The sequence below is a fragment of the Notamacropus eugenii genome, chromosome 4, assembly GCF_028372415.1.
Source record: "Notamacropus eugenii isolate mMacEug1 chromosome 4, mMacEug1.pri_v2, whole genome shotgun sequence".
NCBI lineage: Eukaryota > Metazoa > Chordata > Mammalia > Diprotodontia > Macropodidae > Notamacropus > Notamacropus eugenii.
The window spans coordinates 76906089-76924375 of record NC_092875.1 but is presented as its reverse complement, the minus strand read 5'-3'; the positions used below and the strand labels follow the sequence as shown (position 1 = coordinate 76924375).

Here is an 18287-nt window from a genome sequence, read left to right as displayed (position 1 = left end):
TCTGTGTGTGTGTAGGTCATTGAAGGGGTGGGTGGCCGACCAGTATCCCTTCTCTCTACCCCCCAGCTGAGGAGCACACTTCCCTTATGCCTCAGTTCCCCCAAGAGAAACGTAGATCCTTATAGGCCCGTTGTGGCGTGCCTCCCGCCCACGATCTGTGACTTTCTGCCCTGAGCCTGGGTTAGCTGGAGGGAGCAGAGGGAGCCAGATAGGGACCATCATGGACACACTTGGGTTCAGCTGGACTCCAGGCAACGGCTTCCCTCTGTTCCCATCACAGCCACTACCAACAAAGCTGCTGTTAATGCTGTGGCTGTTGCTGACTTTTCCAGTGAGATCTCTGGACCTCCCAGAGGGTGAGTGATTACCGGTTCTACAATCCTCCTTGCCCCTGGGCTGCTCACTAGCTCCGGTGGCCTTGGAGGACCCCTCACTTCACACTGAGCCTCAGGCAGGTGCTGGGTAGGAGCCCTCCTGCCTTCTTTTTCGGTTCCTTCCCTCTTTCCCCTCCCCCAGCCGCTGGTCAGCTAACTCCTTGGGGCCCTCAGGGGATGTAGGAGAGCTGGAAGATGAAATGTGCCAAGGAAGGAGGGAGAGGGTTGGGAGAGTTCTGGGCCCCTAGGGAAGGCCCTAGCCCCTGCTTCAGCAGAAGCTGAAAGTTGGTTATTCAAATGATATTTATTAAACCGTCTGTGTATAGAGCTTGTGCTGGTCATGGGTAAGCTAGAAAATTCTGATAATATGTATCCCTCAGATTCATGGAAATTGCTGTTAATGGGTGGTGGCATGGGGTGGTTGTGCTGGATCAACAGTCACATGCCTAGTGTAAAAAAAATTCAAGACTTAGAGTCAGTTGAAACGTGAATTGCAATAGTGTCTCAGACACCTCCTCACTAGCAGTGGGGGACCATGGGCAATCACTGGATCTCTCTGAAACTCAATTTCTTTTTTACCTCTAAAATGTATAGATAATACCTATAGTCCCTACCTCTCAGGGTTATTGAGAAGAATAAATGAATGTATATAAAGTGCTTTGCGCACTTTAGTGTACTCTCTAAAATTTCACTTATTACTATGGAGTCCTTTTATCTCTCTGTCTTAGTTTCATCCTTTGTAAAATGGGGATGAAAGTATTTTTACTGCTTAACTTACAGGATAGTCATGCCAGCCTCAGAAGACATGGTACTTTATGAGACTATATATTCATGATTATGTGATCAGAGAGGGAGAAATGAAGTAATACATGTGAACCCAGAAGAAGGCCATTATTGAGTCAAGTCTAAGGATTCAGGGGCTTCCAGGAAGAAATGGGAGGTCAGGGAGATCTATAGAAGAGTTTAAAAATAGATGAAGTGGGGTGCCACCCATCCCTTCACAACTGCTGGACTTGAACCCTCTCTGGCCTTCAGTATATTTCTCTATGAAATGAAGAGATTGGAGTCAATAATCCCTTTCAGATCTGACATTTCAGATCTGAGCTTTAAAAGACTCTTATCTGGCAGATAAGAGGGGAAGAGAGAATACCCTAGGCATGGGGTACAACATGAGCTGGGAGAGTTGTGAGCATTAGGGTGGGGGAGAGTCTGAGAGTCCTGTAGTTTGTCTGGGGTGTGTGAAGGGAGTGGAAAGGGAGTAGAGGGGCAGGATAGAAGAGGTAGGAAAGACCAGGGTGATGGCAGATTTAGAGTGGTCTTGAATGCCAGGCAGCAGAGACTGATCTTGACTATGGGTGCAATAAGTGGCCACAGGTTTTGGGGGGAAGGGGAATAACGTGACTAAATCCCTCTGGGTTTGCTGGAACAGGGCTACATGCTGACCAGGAATCCTTGCCCTCCTCAGTTCCTTTCCGTCAACTCCAGTGTTACTGTATGAAACCCAAGGGGAACATGAACTGTACCTGGGGACCCAGCTTGGACTCTGGCATTCCTTATAACTTCTACTATCAGAGTTTAAAGTAGTGAGTAAAATGTGACTTTTCTACCTCCTCCCCCACATGCCTTCCTCCAACAGCATCGGAGAAAATGCAGCTTTCAAGTCCCACCCCCTAACCCCACTGATGTACTTCCTCTTCCACGTGACCAAATGTGTCCCTTAATGAAGAGGAATGTGGTACTTTGGAAAAAGCCCTGGCTTGGGAGTGGGAGGACCTGAGTTCAAGTTTTAGCCTTTGATGCTTATTAAGTGTCATCTTGGGCAAATCACTTAATCCCCTCAAGCCTCAATTTCCTTATTTGTGAAATGAAGAGTAGACTTCCTCTGTGCCCCTTCTAGCTTTAAGACTATGATCTCTCATGTGTCAAATGAGAGGATAGATATCCTGTCCAGTGCTACAATGCTTCTAGGTTCTTCTGTCTTGCCTCCTTTATAGTCTTTCTGTTTTCTTTCTCACCAGCCACCCTAACAGGATCCAAAATGTCACAGTGCCCAGAGGTCAGGATTGGGTCATTGTGGAACGGGAGCATCTCACCATCTCTGACCAATACCGAGTGTGGCTGAGTCCAAAGGACAACGCTTCCCAGCCTGGAGACCCAGAGCCGATAAGCTTGTATCTGGATTACATAGGTACCCCCTGAGATCAGGGGAAGGAGGTGTCAGTCTGGAGAGTGGCAGCTGGGGGTCCCTGGGACTCACAGGGATATTACCTTTTTCCTCTCACAGTGAAGCCTGAGCCGCCAAGGCTATCCCATGAAGTAGAGTTCTCTGATGACCCCACAGTGGTCACTGTGACTTGGGTTGCCCCAACCTGGCCTCCCCATGAAAACTTCAAGTATCAGCTCCGCTTCCGAGACATCTCAGCTTCAATATGGAAATACGTGAGTCACATCCCCCAAACGCCTAAAGGCCATTTTGAGTTTGATGTTCCAGATAATAGTAAGAATGCCCGTAACTAATATTTATATAGCACTTTAAGGTTTGCAAATCACTTTATTTATGTTAACTCAATTGATTCTCATAACAGCTCTCAGGAGGTAGGTACTATTATCATTAGCTCCATTTTACACATTAGGAAACTGAGGCACAGGGAAGGGAAATGATTTGCCCAGAGTCACACAAACCGTTAAGTGGCAGAATCAAAATCTGAACCCAAATCTTTTGGGTTCTCTTTATACCATACCATGCTACTCCCCTTATAGGTGAACTCTGGATAGAATTAACTGATGAGTACATGTGACTATGTCAATGAGTCAGTCAGTAAACATTTATTAAGTACCTTCTATGTATCAGGTACAAATGCTAAGTGCTGGGGATACAAAAAGAGATAAAGGACAGTCCCTATCCTCAAAGAGCAAATCTAATAGGTGAGAGAATATACAATTTAATACATACATAGCAAGCTCTATAAATGTGTAGAAATTCAGTTGTGTCTGACTCTTCATGACCCCATCTGGAATTTTCTTGGAAAAGATACTGGAGTAGTTTGCCTTTCCTTCTCCATTTTATCTTATTTTAGAAATATATTTTATCTCTAATATGTATCTCTAATAATATATTATCATTTTAGAAATAAGGAAACTGAGGTGGAGACTTGCCCAGGGTCACATACCTAAGTAAGTTTCTGAGGTTAAATTTGAGCCCATGAAGACGAGTCATCCTGACTCCAGGCCCAGCACTCTATCCACTGTACCACCTAGCACTGTATACAGGATAAATAGGAAATAATTAACAGAGGAAAGACATTAGAATTAATCGGGGTTGGGGAAAGCTTCCAGTAAAAGATGAGATATTAGCTGAGACTTGAAGAAAGCCAGGGAATCAGTAGTCAGAGTGGAGGAGGAAGAATGTTCCAGGCATGGGGGACAACCAGAGAAAATGCTGGGAACCAAGAGAAGAGTGTCTTGTTCATGGAACAACCAGGAGACTAGTGTCACTGGATTGAAGAGTATGTAAAGTAAAGGAAGACTGGAAAGGAAAGGGAGGGATTACATTATGAAGGGCCCTGAATGCCAAAAAGACCATTTTGTATTTGATTCTGGAGACAATGTGGACACAATAAGTGGAGTAAGGGGAGGCGGTGACATGATCAGACTCAGTCAAGACCACGTTTAGATTAGGCTGAATGATTAGCCCCAAAGAGTAGTGATTAATATCTCCATCCATGTAAAAAGGGACAATTCCCACATACAAGAGGCTGGGGAGCCTGCTTCTGGAAAGGCATGATCACATACTATGGAAGTACCCTGCTCTGGATTTGGAGCACATGAAGATATCCTAGAATTGGTGCCAGTCTTCCATGAATTCATTTGCTGAGGTAGGGGGTCCATGGGCATGTCATAAGGCATATCATATTTTTTCAATATGTTGATAAGTTTTGGTAAGGATTTATTTTTTTTCTTTCTTTAAAAAATGATTTGTTATATGGAATGGCTGTCTGGGAGGGGAGAAGAAGAGGGACATAGGGTGAAATATAGGTGATGTAAAAATATAATTTTTTTAAAAAGAGATCATTGGTAACATTGGAGAGAATACTTTCATTTGAATGATGGCTGATTGGAAAGGATTGAAAAGTAAGAGTGAAGGAAGTGCAGGCAATGAGTCTAGATAGCTTTTTCTAGGAGTTTGGCTGTTAAAAAAAAGAGACAGGATATTACTTTGAGGGGCTGGTAGGGTCAAGAGAAGGCTTACGAAGGAAGGGAAAAATCACAGGCTTGTTTGCAGACACATAAGAGCAGGTAGTAGAAAGCTATTGAAGATAACAGTGAGTTGATAAGAGGGAGGTGATTGTGAATACGGTCATAGAAACAAGACAAGAGACCTAGAAGGAACAAAGAAAGCCATCCTACAGTATATGAGGGGTAGACGCATGTGGAAGAGTGATTAGACTTTATCCATTCAGTCCCCAAAACTAAAACTGGTTGAAATGGGGGGGAGGGGCATTGTGGAGAAGCAGATTTCGATTCACTATAAGAAAGAATTTCCCAACAATTAGAACCAGACAAAGATGTGATGGTCTGACTCCTTGTCTTTCAGTGAACAAGACGCTCTATCTCTTGGCTCCAGATATTTTCTGTGGTTGTCCCCTGTACCTGGACATGTTCTCTCTTCTCATCTCTAAGTCCTTCAAGTCTCAGCTAAAATCCCTCCTTCTACAAGAAGCCTTCCCTAATCTCTCAATTCTAATGTATTCCATGTAGGAGATAGGTACTGTATCTGTGGATCATTTCATATTTATCCTGTACAGAGTTTGTTTGTATATAGTTTGCTTGCTGTCTCTCCCCCTACCCCATTAGATTGTGTATTTCTTGAGGTCAGAGATTGTCTTTTGTACTTTTTTTGTATCCTCAGCACTTAGCACAGATTAGGACTTTAATAAATGTTTATTGCCTGCATGACCAACTGCCTTGGGAAGTAGTGAGGTCATCATTACTAGAGGCATTTTAGCAAAGGCTGAACTCAGTATGTGATAGAGGACATTCTTGTTCAGGGATAGGCTAGACTGGGTGACCTCTGAGTTTCTGCCAATGCAGAGATGCTGGGCTTCTGCTCCTTACATGGCCTCGTAGTGATTATTACATGGCACATGTAAATTATTCCATGGTCCATGGGTATTATTACAACGCCCAGTAAGGCTTTTATGTGACTTGTAAAGGCTCTTATTAATTTTAAAATGCATTTTATTTTAACTTTCATTGAAAAAATAGTATTTAAATATATATATACACACACACACACACACACACACACATATATATTATGGAGTCTCTGTGTGGCACAGTGGATAGAGGACTGGGCCTGGAGTCAGGAAAACTCATCTCCATGAGTTCAAATCCGGCCTCAGAGGTTTCCTAGCTGTGAGACCCTGGGCAAGTCACTTAACCTGGTTTGCTTCAGTTTCCTCATTTCTAAAATGAGCTGGAAAGGAAAATGACAATCTACTTTGCCAAGAAAACCCCAAATGGTATCAGGAAGAGTTGGACATGGTTGAATGACCACAACATATGTACTATATATATTTTTTTATTTTTTTTATTTAACTTTTAACATTTATTTTCACAAAGTTTGGGGTTACAAATTTTCTCCCCTTTTATCCCCTCCCCCCCCAAACCCAAGCATTCTAATTGCCCCTGTGACCAATCTGCTCTCTCTTCTATCCTCCCTCTCTGCCCTTGTCTCCGTCTTCTTTTTTGTCCTATAGGGCCAGATAGCTTTCTTTACCCCTTAACCTGTATTTCTTATTTCCTAGTGGTAAGAACATTACAGTTGATCCTAACACTTTGAGTTCCAACTTCTTTAGCTCCCTCCCTCTCCACCCCTTCCCTTTGGAGGACAAGCAATTCAATATAGGCCAAATCTGTGTAGTTTTGCAAATGATTTCCATACTAGTTGTGTTGTATAGGACTAACTATATTTCCCTCCATCCTATCCTGTCCCCCATTACTTCTATTCTCTTATGATCCTTTCCCTCCCCATGAGTGTCGACCTCGGATTGCATTCTCCTCCCCATGCCCTCCCCTCTATCCTCCCCCCCACCCTGCTTGTGCCCTTGTCCCCCACTTTTCTGTATTGTGAGATAGATTTTCCTATCAAAATGAGTGTGCATTTTGTTCTTTCCTTTAGTGGAATGTGATGAGAGTTGACCTCATGATTTTCTCTCGCCTCCCCTCTTTATCTCTCCACTAATAAGTCTTTGCTTGCCTCTTTTATGAGAGATAATTTGCCCCATTCAATTTCTCCCTTTCTCCTCCCAATATTTCTCTCTCACTGCTTGATTTCATTTTTTTTTTTAAGATATGATCCCATCCTCTTCAATTCACTCTGTGCACTCTGTCTCTATGTATGTGTGCGTGTGTGCATGTGTGTATGTGTACTCCCACCCAGTACCCAGATACTGAAATGTTTCAAGAGTTACAAATATTGTCTTTCCATGTAGGAATGTAAACAGTTCAACTTTAAGTCCCTTATGACTTCTCTTTGCTGTTCACCTTTTCATGGTTCTCTTCATTCTTGTGTTTGAAAGTCAAATTTTCTTTTCACCTCTGGTCTTTTCATCAAGAAAACCTGAAAATCCTCCATTTCATTGAAAGACCATTTTTTCTCCTGAAGTATTATACTCAGTTTTGCTGGGTAGATGATTCTTGGTTTTAGTCCTAATTCCTTTGACTTCTGGAATATCCTATTCCATTCCCTTTGATCCCTTAATGTAGAGGGTGCTAGATCTTGTGTTATCCTGATTGTATTTCCACAATACTTGAATTGTTTCTTTCTAGCTGCTTGCAATATTTTCTCTTTCACCTGGGAATTCTGGAATTTGGCCACAATGTTCCTAGGAGTTTCTCTTTTTGGATCTCTTTCATGCGGTGTTCTGTGGATTCCTTGAATATTTATTTTGCCCTCTGGTTCTAGAATCTCAGGGCAGTTTTCCTTGATAATTTCATGGAAGATGATGTCTAGGCTCTTCTTTTGATCATGGTTTTCAGGTAGTCCCAGAATTTTTACATTGTCTCTCCTGAATCTATTTTCCAGGTCAGTTGTTTTTCCAATAAGATATTTCACATTATCTTCCATTTTTCCAATCTTCTCGCTATGTTCTGTGATATCTGTCTTTCTCATAAAGTCCTTAGCGTCCATCTGTGCCATTCTAGTTTTGAAAGAACTATTTTCTTCAGTGAGCTTTTGAATCTCCTTTTCCATTTGGCTAATTCTGCTTTTGAAAGCATTCTTCTCCTCATTGGCTTTTTGAACCTCTTTTGCCAATTGAATTAGGCTAGTTTTCAAGGTGTTAATTTCTTCAACATTTTTTTGGTTCTCCTTTAGCAGGGAGCTGATCTGTTTTTCATGCTTCTCTTTCATCCCTCTCATTTCTCTTCCCAGTTTTTCCTCCACCTCTCTAACTTGATTTTCAAAATTCTTTTTGAGCTCTTCCATGGCCTGAGCCCATTGGGTGGGCTGGGACACAGAATCCTTGATTTCTGTGTCTTTGTCTGATGGTAAGCATTGTTCTTCCTCATCAGAAAGGAAGGGAGGAAATGTCTGTTCTCCCAGAAAGTAGCCATCAATAGTTTTATTTCTTTTCCCTTTTCTGGGCATTCTCCCCAGCCAGTGACTTGACCTCTGAATATTCTCCTCACACCCACCTCGCCTCCTGGTCCTCCCAGCCAGCGTTTGGGGACTGGGATTCAAATGCTGCTTCCCGCCTTAGGGCTTTTGGCGGGGGCAGGGCTGCTATTCAGTGTGAGAATTAAGTTCAGATGGTCAGGTCAGGGCAGGGCCGCCTCTCAGGCTCAGTTCCATCAGGGGGTTTATGTACAGACCTTCCACAATGGATCCAGGCTCCCGCCCGCTTGGGGAGCCCCTGTCTGCAACCGCCTCTCAGCTTCTATCTCCCTGGGGGGCCTGAGCCATGGGGGCACCCCACTCCCCTCTCGACCCACCAAAGAGACTCTCTCACCAACCCCCGCCACCTGTGGGTGGAGGGGCTTGTGCCGCTGCTGGAGATCCCGTCCCTGAAGCCTGCTCGGATCTGTACCTCTTGGAGCCGCGGCCGCTGCAGGTCTGGGCTGGGCTCCGCGTCTGCAGCGCGACGGACCTTTTGTGAGAGGTTTGCAGGTCCCTCTGTGGGTGGAGGGACCCGCGTGGCCGCTGGAGATCCCGTCCCCGTAGCCCGCTCGGATCTTTTCCTCATGGTGTCGCGGCCGCTGCAGGGCTGCCCTCTGTTCCCAGTCCCGGCGCCCAGTCCGCAGCGCGAAGGACCCCCGCGAGAGGTTTGCAGGTCTCTCCGGAACAGAAATCTCCCTCGCTCCAATATTCCATGGCCTCTGGGTGCAGAATTCACCGTGAGTTGGTCCCCTCTAGCCGTTCTGTGGGTTGTGGGTTTGGAGCTATGTGTATGTGCGTCTTTCTACTCCGCCATCTTGGCTCCGCCCCCTGTACTATATATTTATAATAACAGAGGTTTAAAAATTGATAGATAACGTTCCAGACTTGTGATTTCATTGTTGTAAGGAGCATTGTTGTAAGGAATTTCCTGGTAAGGAAATTCTCTCTATCAATTCAGATCACCAGCTACTAAGTAACTTCTAGTCTTAGAGACATGCCTGGTATGCCAAGATGTTAAGAGACTTGCCCAAGGTCATACAGTCAATATGTATCATAGGCAGAACTAGAACCCATATCAACTCTGCTATTCTGCTATTACCATTCATATACAAACATATGGGTAAGAACAAAAGCTTTGCATAGTGGTAATATTGTAGTCAATGAGGTTTAACCAAGGTGAGATTATGGTTAGTCAAAAACTTTCCCCAGTACCCCACCATGACAGTTTGAAATATAGTTGACGCTGGCAATTTTTGATAGTTTCTACAGAGATTGTTATTCTTATTTTTTAAAAAAGGAGTATTTTCTAAATTTTTATTGTCCTTGGAGTCTACATTTCTAAAATTTTGCATCTGAATTCATAATAAAACTTGCTTAGTCTTAAAAAAAAGAAAAACAAAGAAAACCAGAAAAAAAGAGATTGTAAATTAGTATATATGTTTAGGAACTTCTGTTATTTCTCTTTCTCTCTCTATGTTAATCAGAATTAAGTGCCTTGTCCACTGTCACACAGCTAGTAAGTCTCTAAGGCTGTATTTGAACTCAGGTCCTCCTGATTCCAGGGCCAGTGTTCTATCCATGCTGTAACCTACTGCACTTCCTTAGGGCCTGCCTGGCAGGTGCTCAGGCTACCAAGGAATCAGGTCAGCACTCTGGACCCTGAGCCCATGACCAACTTGAGCACCTTCTTCAATTTCTCAACTGTTAATCCCAGAACAAAAGATGGGTAGATTATCTTTAATGTGATAGTCAACTCATCCTGCTTGTTTTGAACATTTTGGTGATTTATTTAGTATGGATTTTGTCATCATTATGAACTGTGGGAAGGGGCTGTGTGGTCAGCACTGGACTTGGGAACCAAGAGCAACTTGGGTTTAAATCTTGACTCTGACGCCAGTTGTGTAACCTCTTTGAGCCTCAGTTTTCTTATCTGTAAAAATAAGGATATGATGATGCTTGTAATGTTGGATAAAAATCAAATAAAATCCTAGGAGCATAGAATTTAGAGCTAGAAAGGGTCTCAGAAGTCACCTAATTTGACCCCCTTATTTTATCTATAAGAACCTTCAGAGAAACTAGTTTGATAGTATTTTATTTTTCCCTCAGTTACGTGTCAAGTAAATTTTTAGCTTTCATCATTACAAGATTTTGAACTCAAAATTTTTCTCCCATCCTCCCTTCCCCCACCTTCTGAAAATGGTAGGCAGTTTGATATACTTCAGAGAATGAAATGAGCTGCCCAGGTAGTATCTAAAGTACTTTACAAGGCTTAAAGCACTTTTTACAAAGTGCTTTATGAAGCTTAAAGCCCAATATAAATGGTGGTAGTCATTATTACTATATTGGCTTGCCTGTCTTTATTCTCTTAAAAAATTATTTTATTTTATTCTTTACTTATTTTTAACAGTCTTTTCTCTTTAAATTTTGAATTCCAGATTCTCTCCCTCCCTTTTACCTCCTCCCCCACCCACTGAGAAGGCAGGCAAAAGGAAAATCAATTATACATGTGAAATCATCCAAAACAAATGTCCATATTAGCTATATTGAAAAAAAGGAAGAAAGAGAAAATTATACTTCAGTTTGTACTCAGAATTCAACAGTTCTTTCTCTGAAGGTGGAAAGCATTTTTCATCATGCATTGACTTGGATCTTTGTATTGACTAGAGTAAACCAAATTTTTTACAGCTGATCATTTTTGCAACATTGCTATGCACAATGATCTCCCTGTTCTTCTCACTTCACTCTGCATCAGTTCATATAGGTCTTGCCATGTTTTTCAGAAATCATCCCCCTCATCATTTCATGGATCACAATAGTGCTCTGTTATAATCATATGCCACAAGGCTGTCTTCATTCTGTGTCACTTCATATGACTTCCCATGGGATTATCATACGGTACGTGGGCTCACTGAGATTATTGTATGGCCCACAGTGGGTATTATGACCCATGGAACTCATGACCCATGAGAATAATTACATGTAACATAGAGTCCATTGGATATTATCCTATATATTGTATTATGGAATATTATATTATTCTATAGATCCATGAAGGTTATTTCATGACCTATGGGAGCTATTTCTCAGCCTTCATCTCTTCATCTCTCCCTCAGGTGGAGCCTAGAAATTTATTAACCTCATTCTTTCTGGAGCTTCAGAACTTAAAGCCAGCCACAGTGTATGAGGTATCCTCCCGCTGCCAACTGCAAAACAACAGAGGTTTTTGGAGTGACTGGAGCGCCACCCTGAAATTCCAAAGCCTCCTAGCTGGTAGGTCCCTTCTTCTCTTAGGGTTGGGAGACTCAAGTCATGGGTGCTCTCCCCTCCCCTTCCTAGCAACTGGAGAAGTTCCTCACTGCCCCTTTCTTTGTCTTTGTGCTTCTGTTAGGTGGCCAGGTGGATATGTGGGTCTTTGGGTCGCCCTGCAATGGTCCACACCCCCAAGAAGAGCCATATGAGTTGCAATGGAAGGTGACCTGGGATCTGGGGGTGTTCTTCTTCGGTGTGCCTGGGCTACAGCCCAGAGGGATTTGTTGCTTGAACATGGGAGATGGGGTGGGAAGGGGAAGAGCCTAAGGAAGAGAGAATTTGGGCTCAGTTTTCTGAAGGCCAAATCCCAACTGGGGCGAGAGATATAATTGAAAGTGCCGTGGATTTGAGGGTCAGGTACCTGGGTTCAAGTCATTTATTCTGGCCACTAAGTAGCTGTGTGACTTTGACAGAGAGTCTTCCCCTCCTTGGTCCTCAATGTCTTCTGATATTTGCAGCCTTTAAAGGGTTCAAATGTTCTAATATAAAGCAATATCCTTTTTCTAGACTATGGGCTTAGGGAAGGTAGGAACTCTTGTCTTAGCATATTAATGGATTAAAAAAATGCTCTTCTTCTAACAACCCTGCAAAGAAGGTAGTACAAGATATATTATTTCCTCACTGCAGATGAGGAAACCAAGAGAGGGGAGGTGGCCAGCCTAGGGTCACCCAGCAATAGTGACAGAATCAAGACCTGAACTTAGGCCTCTTAACTCCAAGTTCAGTGATCTAAGTTACTTCCAAAGTGGCTTTGCACTCAGCACAGGTCTTCATGTACAGCAGGTGCTTTATTAATGGACATTGAATGAATAGTGATCTCCGTCATGTCACATTAATCCCTTCTCTTCCTGGTTTAGGACTTCATGCCAGGACTGGGGCTGACCTATAAGGTGGTGTTCCAGGTACCAGGTAGAGATATGCAAACTAAGGTCATCCCCTGCTGCAATTTCACCCTTTCCAAAGGCACAGAGTGGGTATCAATAATGGCCGTCAATATTACTGACCAGGGGCATCCATCCAACCTAACCCTGGCTTGTTCAGGTAAGGGACTGTGAGCTTCCTCCAGGAAGTATCAGGGAGGAATGGTGAAGCCGTCCTGGCTCTGGGTGGTCCTAACTCTCCCAGAGTAGGTGTGCATTGCTTCTGGAAGAAATGAGTTCCCCATCACTGGGAGTGTTCTACCCGCTGACCAATGAGGGATATTGTCAAGAGGATCCTTGTGAAGATGCAGATTGAAACATGAATGTAGATGTATCTTCCATCTATGACATTCTGTGACTGGGGGGGGGAAAGGCTGTGCAGAAATAGCAGACAGCATGTGTGTGAGTTGAAGAAGCAGATGTAATGGAGGGGGAATGGGACTTGGGGACAGGGAATAGGTGGAATAGATGCTGACTCCCCTACTGTGTTGGCAGCTGAGGCACCAAGCCTCCTGGTTCTCACTTGTCCCCAGGTTCTGCTCCTAAGAGGGTCCAAGTAAACAGCATGGAAAATCAGGGGATGTTGGTCACATGGGTACCAGAACCACAGGAACACCAAGAGTTTATAGTGGAGTGGACTGAAGAAAAGCTATCTCCCCAGGAGATCAGCTGGACCCGTTTGCCAAATGAGAACCACAGCACCCTCCTGAGAGGTAAATTAAGGAACCAACCAGGCTGAAGGGATGTCTGAATCCTCCCACCAAGCTGCTGAAGGGTACTACAGAGTGACAGATAAATGAAGAGGAAAATTTGTGTCATGGTGAATACGTGAGTCAGGAATGATTAAAAAAAAAAAAAAGAACCAGGGTTCTCAGTGGACTGCAAACTCAAAAGGTGTCATGCAATACAAAAAAATGACTGCCTTGAGAGTCACTGGGTCCAGAATAAAGGGGTGATGGTCCCACTATCTTCTGCCCTGCTCAGATCTCATTTCCAATACTGTATTCAGTTCTGGGCCCCACATTTTAGGAAGGATATTTGTCCAGCATGTCCAAAGGAGTTCAACCAGGATGCTGAGAGGACTTAGAATCAGATCATAAGATCAGTTTGGGAACACTGAGCTTCAAGAAGAGAAGACTTGTAAAGGGGCAGGAGAAGGTTAATGACTAATTAACACATTCGAAGGACTTTCATGGTAGTTAGTGGAAGTTTCAGATATAGGCTTAATATCAGGAAAACTTCCTCCTGGTGACAGTTGTCCAAAAGTAGAGTGAGCTGTCTCAGGGGACAATGGGTCCTTCTGAGAGGATATTGTGGGAGATATGGGCTTAGTTGGAGGTGGGAGTGTTCTCAATGTCTTCCAAGGTCCTCTACAACTCTGAGATTAGATGATTCTGGGGAGCCCTGAAAAGGAGGTGCTCATAGGCAAAAAGATGTGATGGAAGGGGGAAAGCAGGCATGGGGAGAAGGTGGAGAAGGGGAGAGTGGACTTTTCCTATGGTTCTTCTGGACCCAATCCCCCTCCCTCTCTTCCCAGGAAACTTCAAGAAAGGAGTTCCATACCGAGTGACCGTGAGCAGCATCTCTCTGAAGGGCCTGGCTTTTGCCTCTCCAGTCTGGGGATATAGTCAGGAGATAGGTAAAGGAACCGGGATGGGACATAGGAGGGTCCCAGGAAAGGAATTGCAAACAAAGCCTCTGATGTTTACTCTTCCCCCCAGCACCCCCCACAGGGCCAGCTTTGTGGCAAATTCCGAATGATGCCAGCGGGGCAGTAACTGTAGCATGGGCTGAGCTCCCCAGAGGACAACGTGGGGGACACTTCACACACTACACCCTGTATGTGCAGGCAGACTCTGGGCCCCCCACCCTTCTGAATGGTAATCCTCTACTCCCTCCCTCTTCATCTCCCTATGTTGGCCCCTAATCCAGGTTCAGATTCCACCTTCTCTAGGAAAACTTTGGAGACTGACCAGTGGCTAGTCCACTATGGGTAATTCTGCAACCTGCCACCCAGGGACTTCTCCTTACTTATCGCAGTGTTGCTCACAGAATCACAGAATTTTGGAAAGACCCTCAGAGATTACCTATATCATTTCATTTTACAGATTAGGAAACTGAGGCCCATAAAAGCAAAGAATTTGCCCAGAGTCACACAAGTAATTTAGGAACATAGGAATTAGATCTGGATGGAGTTTGAAAGATTATGGTCCAATTCTTTCATTTTACAGATGAGGAAACTAAGAAAGCTCAGAAAGGGGGCAGGGATTAGCCCAAGGTCACTCTGTGAGTTAGAGCAGAAACAGGAATAACACACAGGTTTCCTGGCACCTGGCACAGTGCTCGTTCCATTTTTCCAGTTTCCGAATCTGGTCCAGAGCCTGCTTCCTCCAGGAAGCTTTCCTAGAATGAACCCATCTTACCCTTATTAGCCCCTTCACTCTGTCTTCCTCTCACTGACAACTCTATCCACATCCTCTCTCCCCCTTTAGTGAGTGCGGAGACCCTAAATGTGACTCTATGGGACCTGCCTGGAGGACACTATAAGATGTGGGTGATAGCATCCACCAGTGCTGGCCCTGGACAGCCTGGGCAGATCCTCCAACTCTTCCTTCCTGGTGGGTATGCTGGAGACAGGAGGTCTAGGGTGGTAGGTTGGAGAACTACAGTTATCCCTTCCACATAGAGGTATGGCACCTTCCATAATCTGGAAAATCCACGTAAAATTTTTTGGCCTCTCCTTCGTACCAGAGAATTCTGAATTTTTTTTTTCTTTTATGGGGTGTTTACAGTACCTTGCATTAAATATTTGGTCATAGCCTATACCATATAATACTATACATATATTTTATACATTTCTGAGTTTCCAAACTTCTGTGTCATCTTGGGTCTTTTTGTGTAGTCTGCAGCTTCTACAAAACTCACAAAAAACTCCCATTTAATTTCTTATGCTGACTGGCAATATATTGAAACCATGATAGAGACAATCTCGATGTGGAAGGGATAATTGTACTGACAGGTGATGATGGTAAATGGTAAGCCCTAGCTCTTAACAGAGGTTTGCGGTCTAAAAAGGACAAGTTGTTGGATGGTAGAATGCCTGGCTTTGCTGGGGAGTCAGAATGCTAGGGGCCTTGGAGACACTGGACGTGGGGGTGGGGATCGGAGCAAGCATTAACAGGAAGAAGCTTATTTCCCTGACCTTGTGTGTGTGTGTGTGTGTGTATGTGTATATGTGTGTATGCATGTGTGTATGTGTATTGTGAGTATATGTGTGTATCTGTGTATACTTGTGTGTGTCTGTGTGTATGGTGTGTGTGTTGTGCATGTGTGTGTGTGCATGTGTATGTGTATGTGTGTATGTGTGTGTGTGTGTGTGTGTGTTGGGGGAAGGGAGCAGGGTGGTTTGGGGAACCTGCTAGGCAGCACATTTCCCTGGGCCCTGAGATCTGATCCTTGCCTTCTTATGCTCCTAGAGAAGAATTCCAAAGAGTGGAAAGTGCTGTGGAATGTTCTACTGTTCTGTGTTCTGTTATCCATGACTTGCTGCCTGGGTTTGGTGTCCTTCAAGTGGTGAGGGTACTGGATGCCTCGGTCCTGGTCAGGACTCCCAGAGGGGGAGGGGGAGAAAAGTGTGGCTTGTACCATGGGGCCCCTGGGGCAGAGAAACTCTGGATTTCTGAGAGGACAGTGTATCCTGGGGTGGAGAGCCCAGATGCCTTCATTTCAACACCTTAACTGTGTCATTGACTTTCTTTCCCTGGCCTGAGTCAGCTGCCTCTGTCAAAAGTTTCTGCCCCATTGGGTCTCTGAAAAGATCCCTGATCCCTCCAATAGCAAGAGCATGCAGCCTTGGGGAGAGGTGAGTAGAGGGGCCCCAGAGCCTGGCTTCCTAGTCTATAAATTTAGCATTGGAATTCCCCCCTCTCTGAACTACCAGGTTCCTCCTGTCTGTCATATGCTGGACCCCAAGGGGAGAAAGGGAGGAATGGCTAGTAAGTGGGGGAGGAAAGAGCCAAGGCCTCTCTCTTCATTGTCCTTCCCTAGGAGGTTCCCCAGGCTCCACCTCCCAAGGACGCCCTTTTCCTAGATGTGGAAGAAGTGGAGACTCCAATGTCCCCAGCCCCCCAGCTTCCAGAGGCTCCCATCCCACTTGACTCTGGATATGAGAAACACTTTCTGCCCACACCTGAAGAGCTGGGCCTTCTGACCCTGCCCAGACCACAGACCTCCACCTGAGGAATTGTGGACAATGCCAAGAGGGTGGATTCATGATGTAGAGTGGTGACCAAACCCAGGATCAAGACGTTGCCCTGACTTTGGTGGGACCAAGTCTCAAGACCATAGAAGACCAAACTTGGAAGGGGTTTAGAAATTGCCTTGTCTACTCCATCTCCCATCTTATAGAAATGGAGACTAAGCGGGCAAGGGTGAGAATGGGAGATTTGCCCAAAGCCATTCAGCAAGTTAGAATCAGGATTAGGCTCAATTTTGTCCCCTACCCTAGCCCACCCAGTCCCTTTCTGCTCTGGGAGGAGAGCCATGGGAAAATCCTGCTGTGTTCCTCTGACCATTTTGAGGACCTTTGGGGAAGAGCATGTGACATCCTACAACGGGCCAGAGAATTTAGGACTAGAAAGGACCTCAGAGATCAAATAGTCCAACTCCCCTCCTCATATAGAGTAGAAAACAGAAGTGCAGAGAAGGAAGTGTTTCCCTCGAGGTTCCATAGCTCATCAGGAGCAGGAGAACTCAACCCACACTTGAGTTCCCTGACTCTAAACCCAGGAGTCTCTCTTTGGCCCTACATTCCTCATACATACATACATACATACATACATACATACATACATACATACATAGATGCTACCACATCTATGAGCAGAGGATTCAGTTAAGTTTCTCCCCTGCCACCAAATCTTGCATGGCCTCCCCACTGCCTATGGGACCAAGTCCAAACCCTTCTTCCTGGTGATCAAGGCCCTACAGTCTCTCTAGTTTTGCTTCCCATTGCCCTGCTGTCCCTTTGCCCTTCAGTGCCCAACAACCTATATAGAGTTCACCATTCGTATCTAAAACACACCTTCCCACCATCTCCCCAGGTTTTGATTCCCTCAGTTCATTCTGCCTTTCTCCCCTGAACTCTAATCTATGCTTTCAGACTGAGCTCAGATGGAAGCCAGGAAGCCATCACTGTGGACCTGACTCCCTCCCTCCTCTTTGCTCTCCCTAGACTCTGTTTGTACTACTCTCACTAATGCAGATTATATGTCATACTGGCCTTGGATTCTGGCTCCCTGTGAATCTGTTTTATCTCAGACTGGGCTGCAAAATCCCTGAGGGTAAGGTCTGGGACTTCTCCATTCTTGCCTCTTCTCAGGTGTTACCCAGAATAAGAGGTACTTAAGAACAGAGAAGATCAGAGATTGAGAGCTGGAAGGAATCTTAGAAACCACCCAGTCCAACCCTTTCATTTTACAGCTGAAGAAACAGGCCTATCTGAGAAGTTAAGTGACGTGACTAAGGTCACCCAGGTTGTGACAGGAGTGGGAATTGAATCTGGTTCTTTGGGTGCTGAATTCAATGCTCTTTCCACCCCACAAGGATGCTTAATAAGGGGGTTTGGAATTGAATTGAGGGAAACTAAGGTCTCTGGAGGTGTTGGACAGGGAGAAGGAACACCATGATCCCTCCCTGGTTCCAGGGCACCAGATGGCATGGTGGATTTGAGTCAGGAAAGTGTGAGTTCCAATCCTACCTAAGCCCCTTCCTAGCTGTGTTAACTATGGGCACTCATCCTCCTTTAGCCTCAGTTACCTCCTTGGTAAAGTAAGGTTAAGAAAAGCACCCATCTCATGGGGTTGTGGAATCAGACGAGATCATACCTGTAAAGTGCTTCACAAAGCTAAAAGTGCTAGAGAAATGCTAATTATTTCTTCTATGGAAGTGCTAGCTATTGATTTACTATTATTCCTAGCTTAGTTTCCCAAGGAAGAGTGGAGAAGGACTTCTATTCTCACTATG

General features: G+C 44.6%; 1 protein-coding gene and 1 non-coding gene across 7 annotated transcripts; both read left to right on the top strand.

Moving 5' to 3' along the window:
- The first annotated feature begins 2 nt into the window (after positions 1–2).
- IL27RA (interleukin 27 receptor subunit alpha) lies at positions 3–17550 on the top strand. Of its 6 annotated transcripts, none has more exons than XM_072602142.1 (14): positions 11–356; positions 1804–1957; positions 2393–2562; positions 2659–2813; positions 11148–11304; positions 11423–11505; positions 12201–12252; positions 12797–12976; positions 13801–13902; positions 13985–14143; positions 14756–14881; positions 15740–15836; positions 16038–16125; positions 16311–17550. In XM_072602142.1, the coding sequence occupies exons 1-14, from the start codon at positions 221–223 to the stop codon at positions 16500–16502; spliced, it is 1851 nt and encodes a 616-aa protein (XP_072458243.1). In that variant the 5' UTR covers positions 11–220; the 3' UTR covers positions 16503–17550. The 6 variants fall into 6 exon arrangements, with proteins under 6 accessions (XP_072458242.1, XP_072458243.1, XP_072458244.1 ...); XM_072602143.1 differs by having other exon boundaries at positions 12201–12384; positions 15745–15836; positions 16311–16403; XM_072602140.1 differs by having other exon boundaries at positions 13–356; positions 1840–1957; positions 12201–12384.
- On the top strand, positions 9166–9306 carry LOC140502935 (U4 spliceosomal RNA). The gene has a single exon (XR_011966653.1). It is a non-coding gene; the product is annotated as a U4 spliceosomal RNA (small nuclear RNA).
- Positions 17551–18287: the final 737 nt, after the last annotated feature.

Excerpts from the sequence above, each read along its gene's own strand:
- IL27RA (XM_072602138.1), top strand. The coding sequence starts at position 221 with ATGGACACACTTGGGTTCAGCTGGACTCCAGGCAACGGCTTCCCTCTG. Across the intron at positions 12,977-13,800 it reads CCACAGCACCCTCCTGAGAG|GAAACTTCAAGAAAGGAGTT; the intron begins GTAAATTAAGGA and ends CTCTCTTCCCAG. Across the intron at positions 15,837-16,037 it reads GGTTTGGTGTCCTTCAAGTG|CTGCCTCTGTCAAAAGTTTC; the intron begins GTGAGGGTACTG and ends GGCCTGAGTCAG.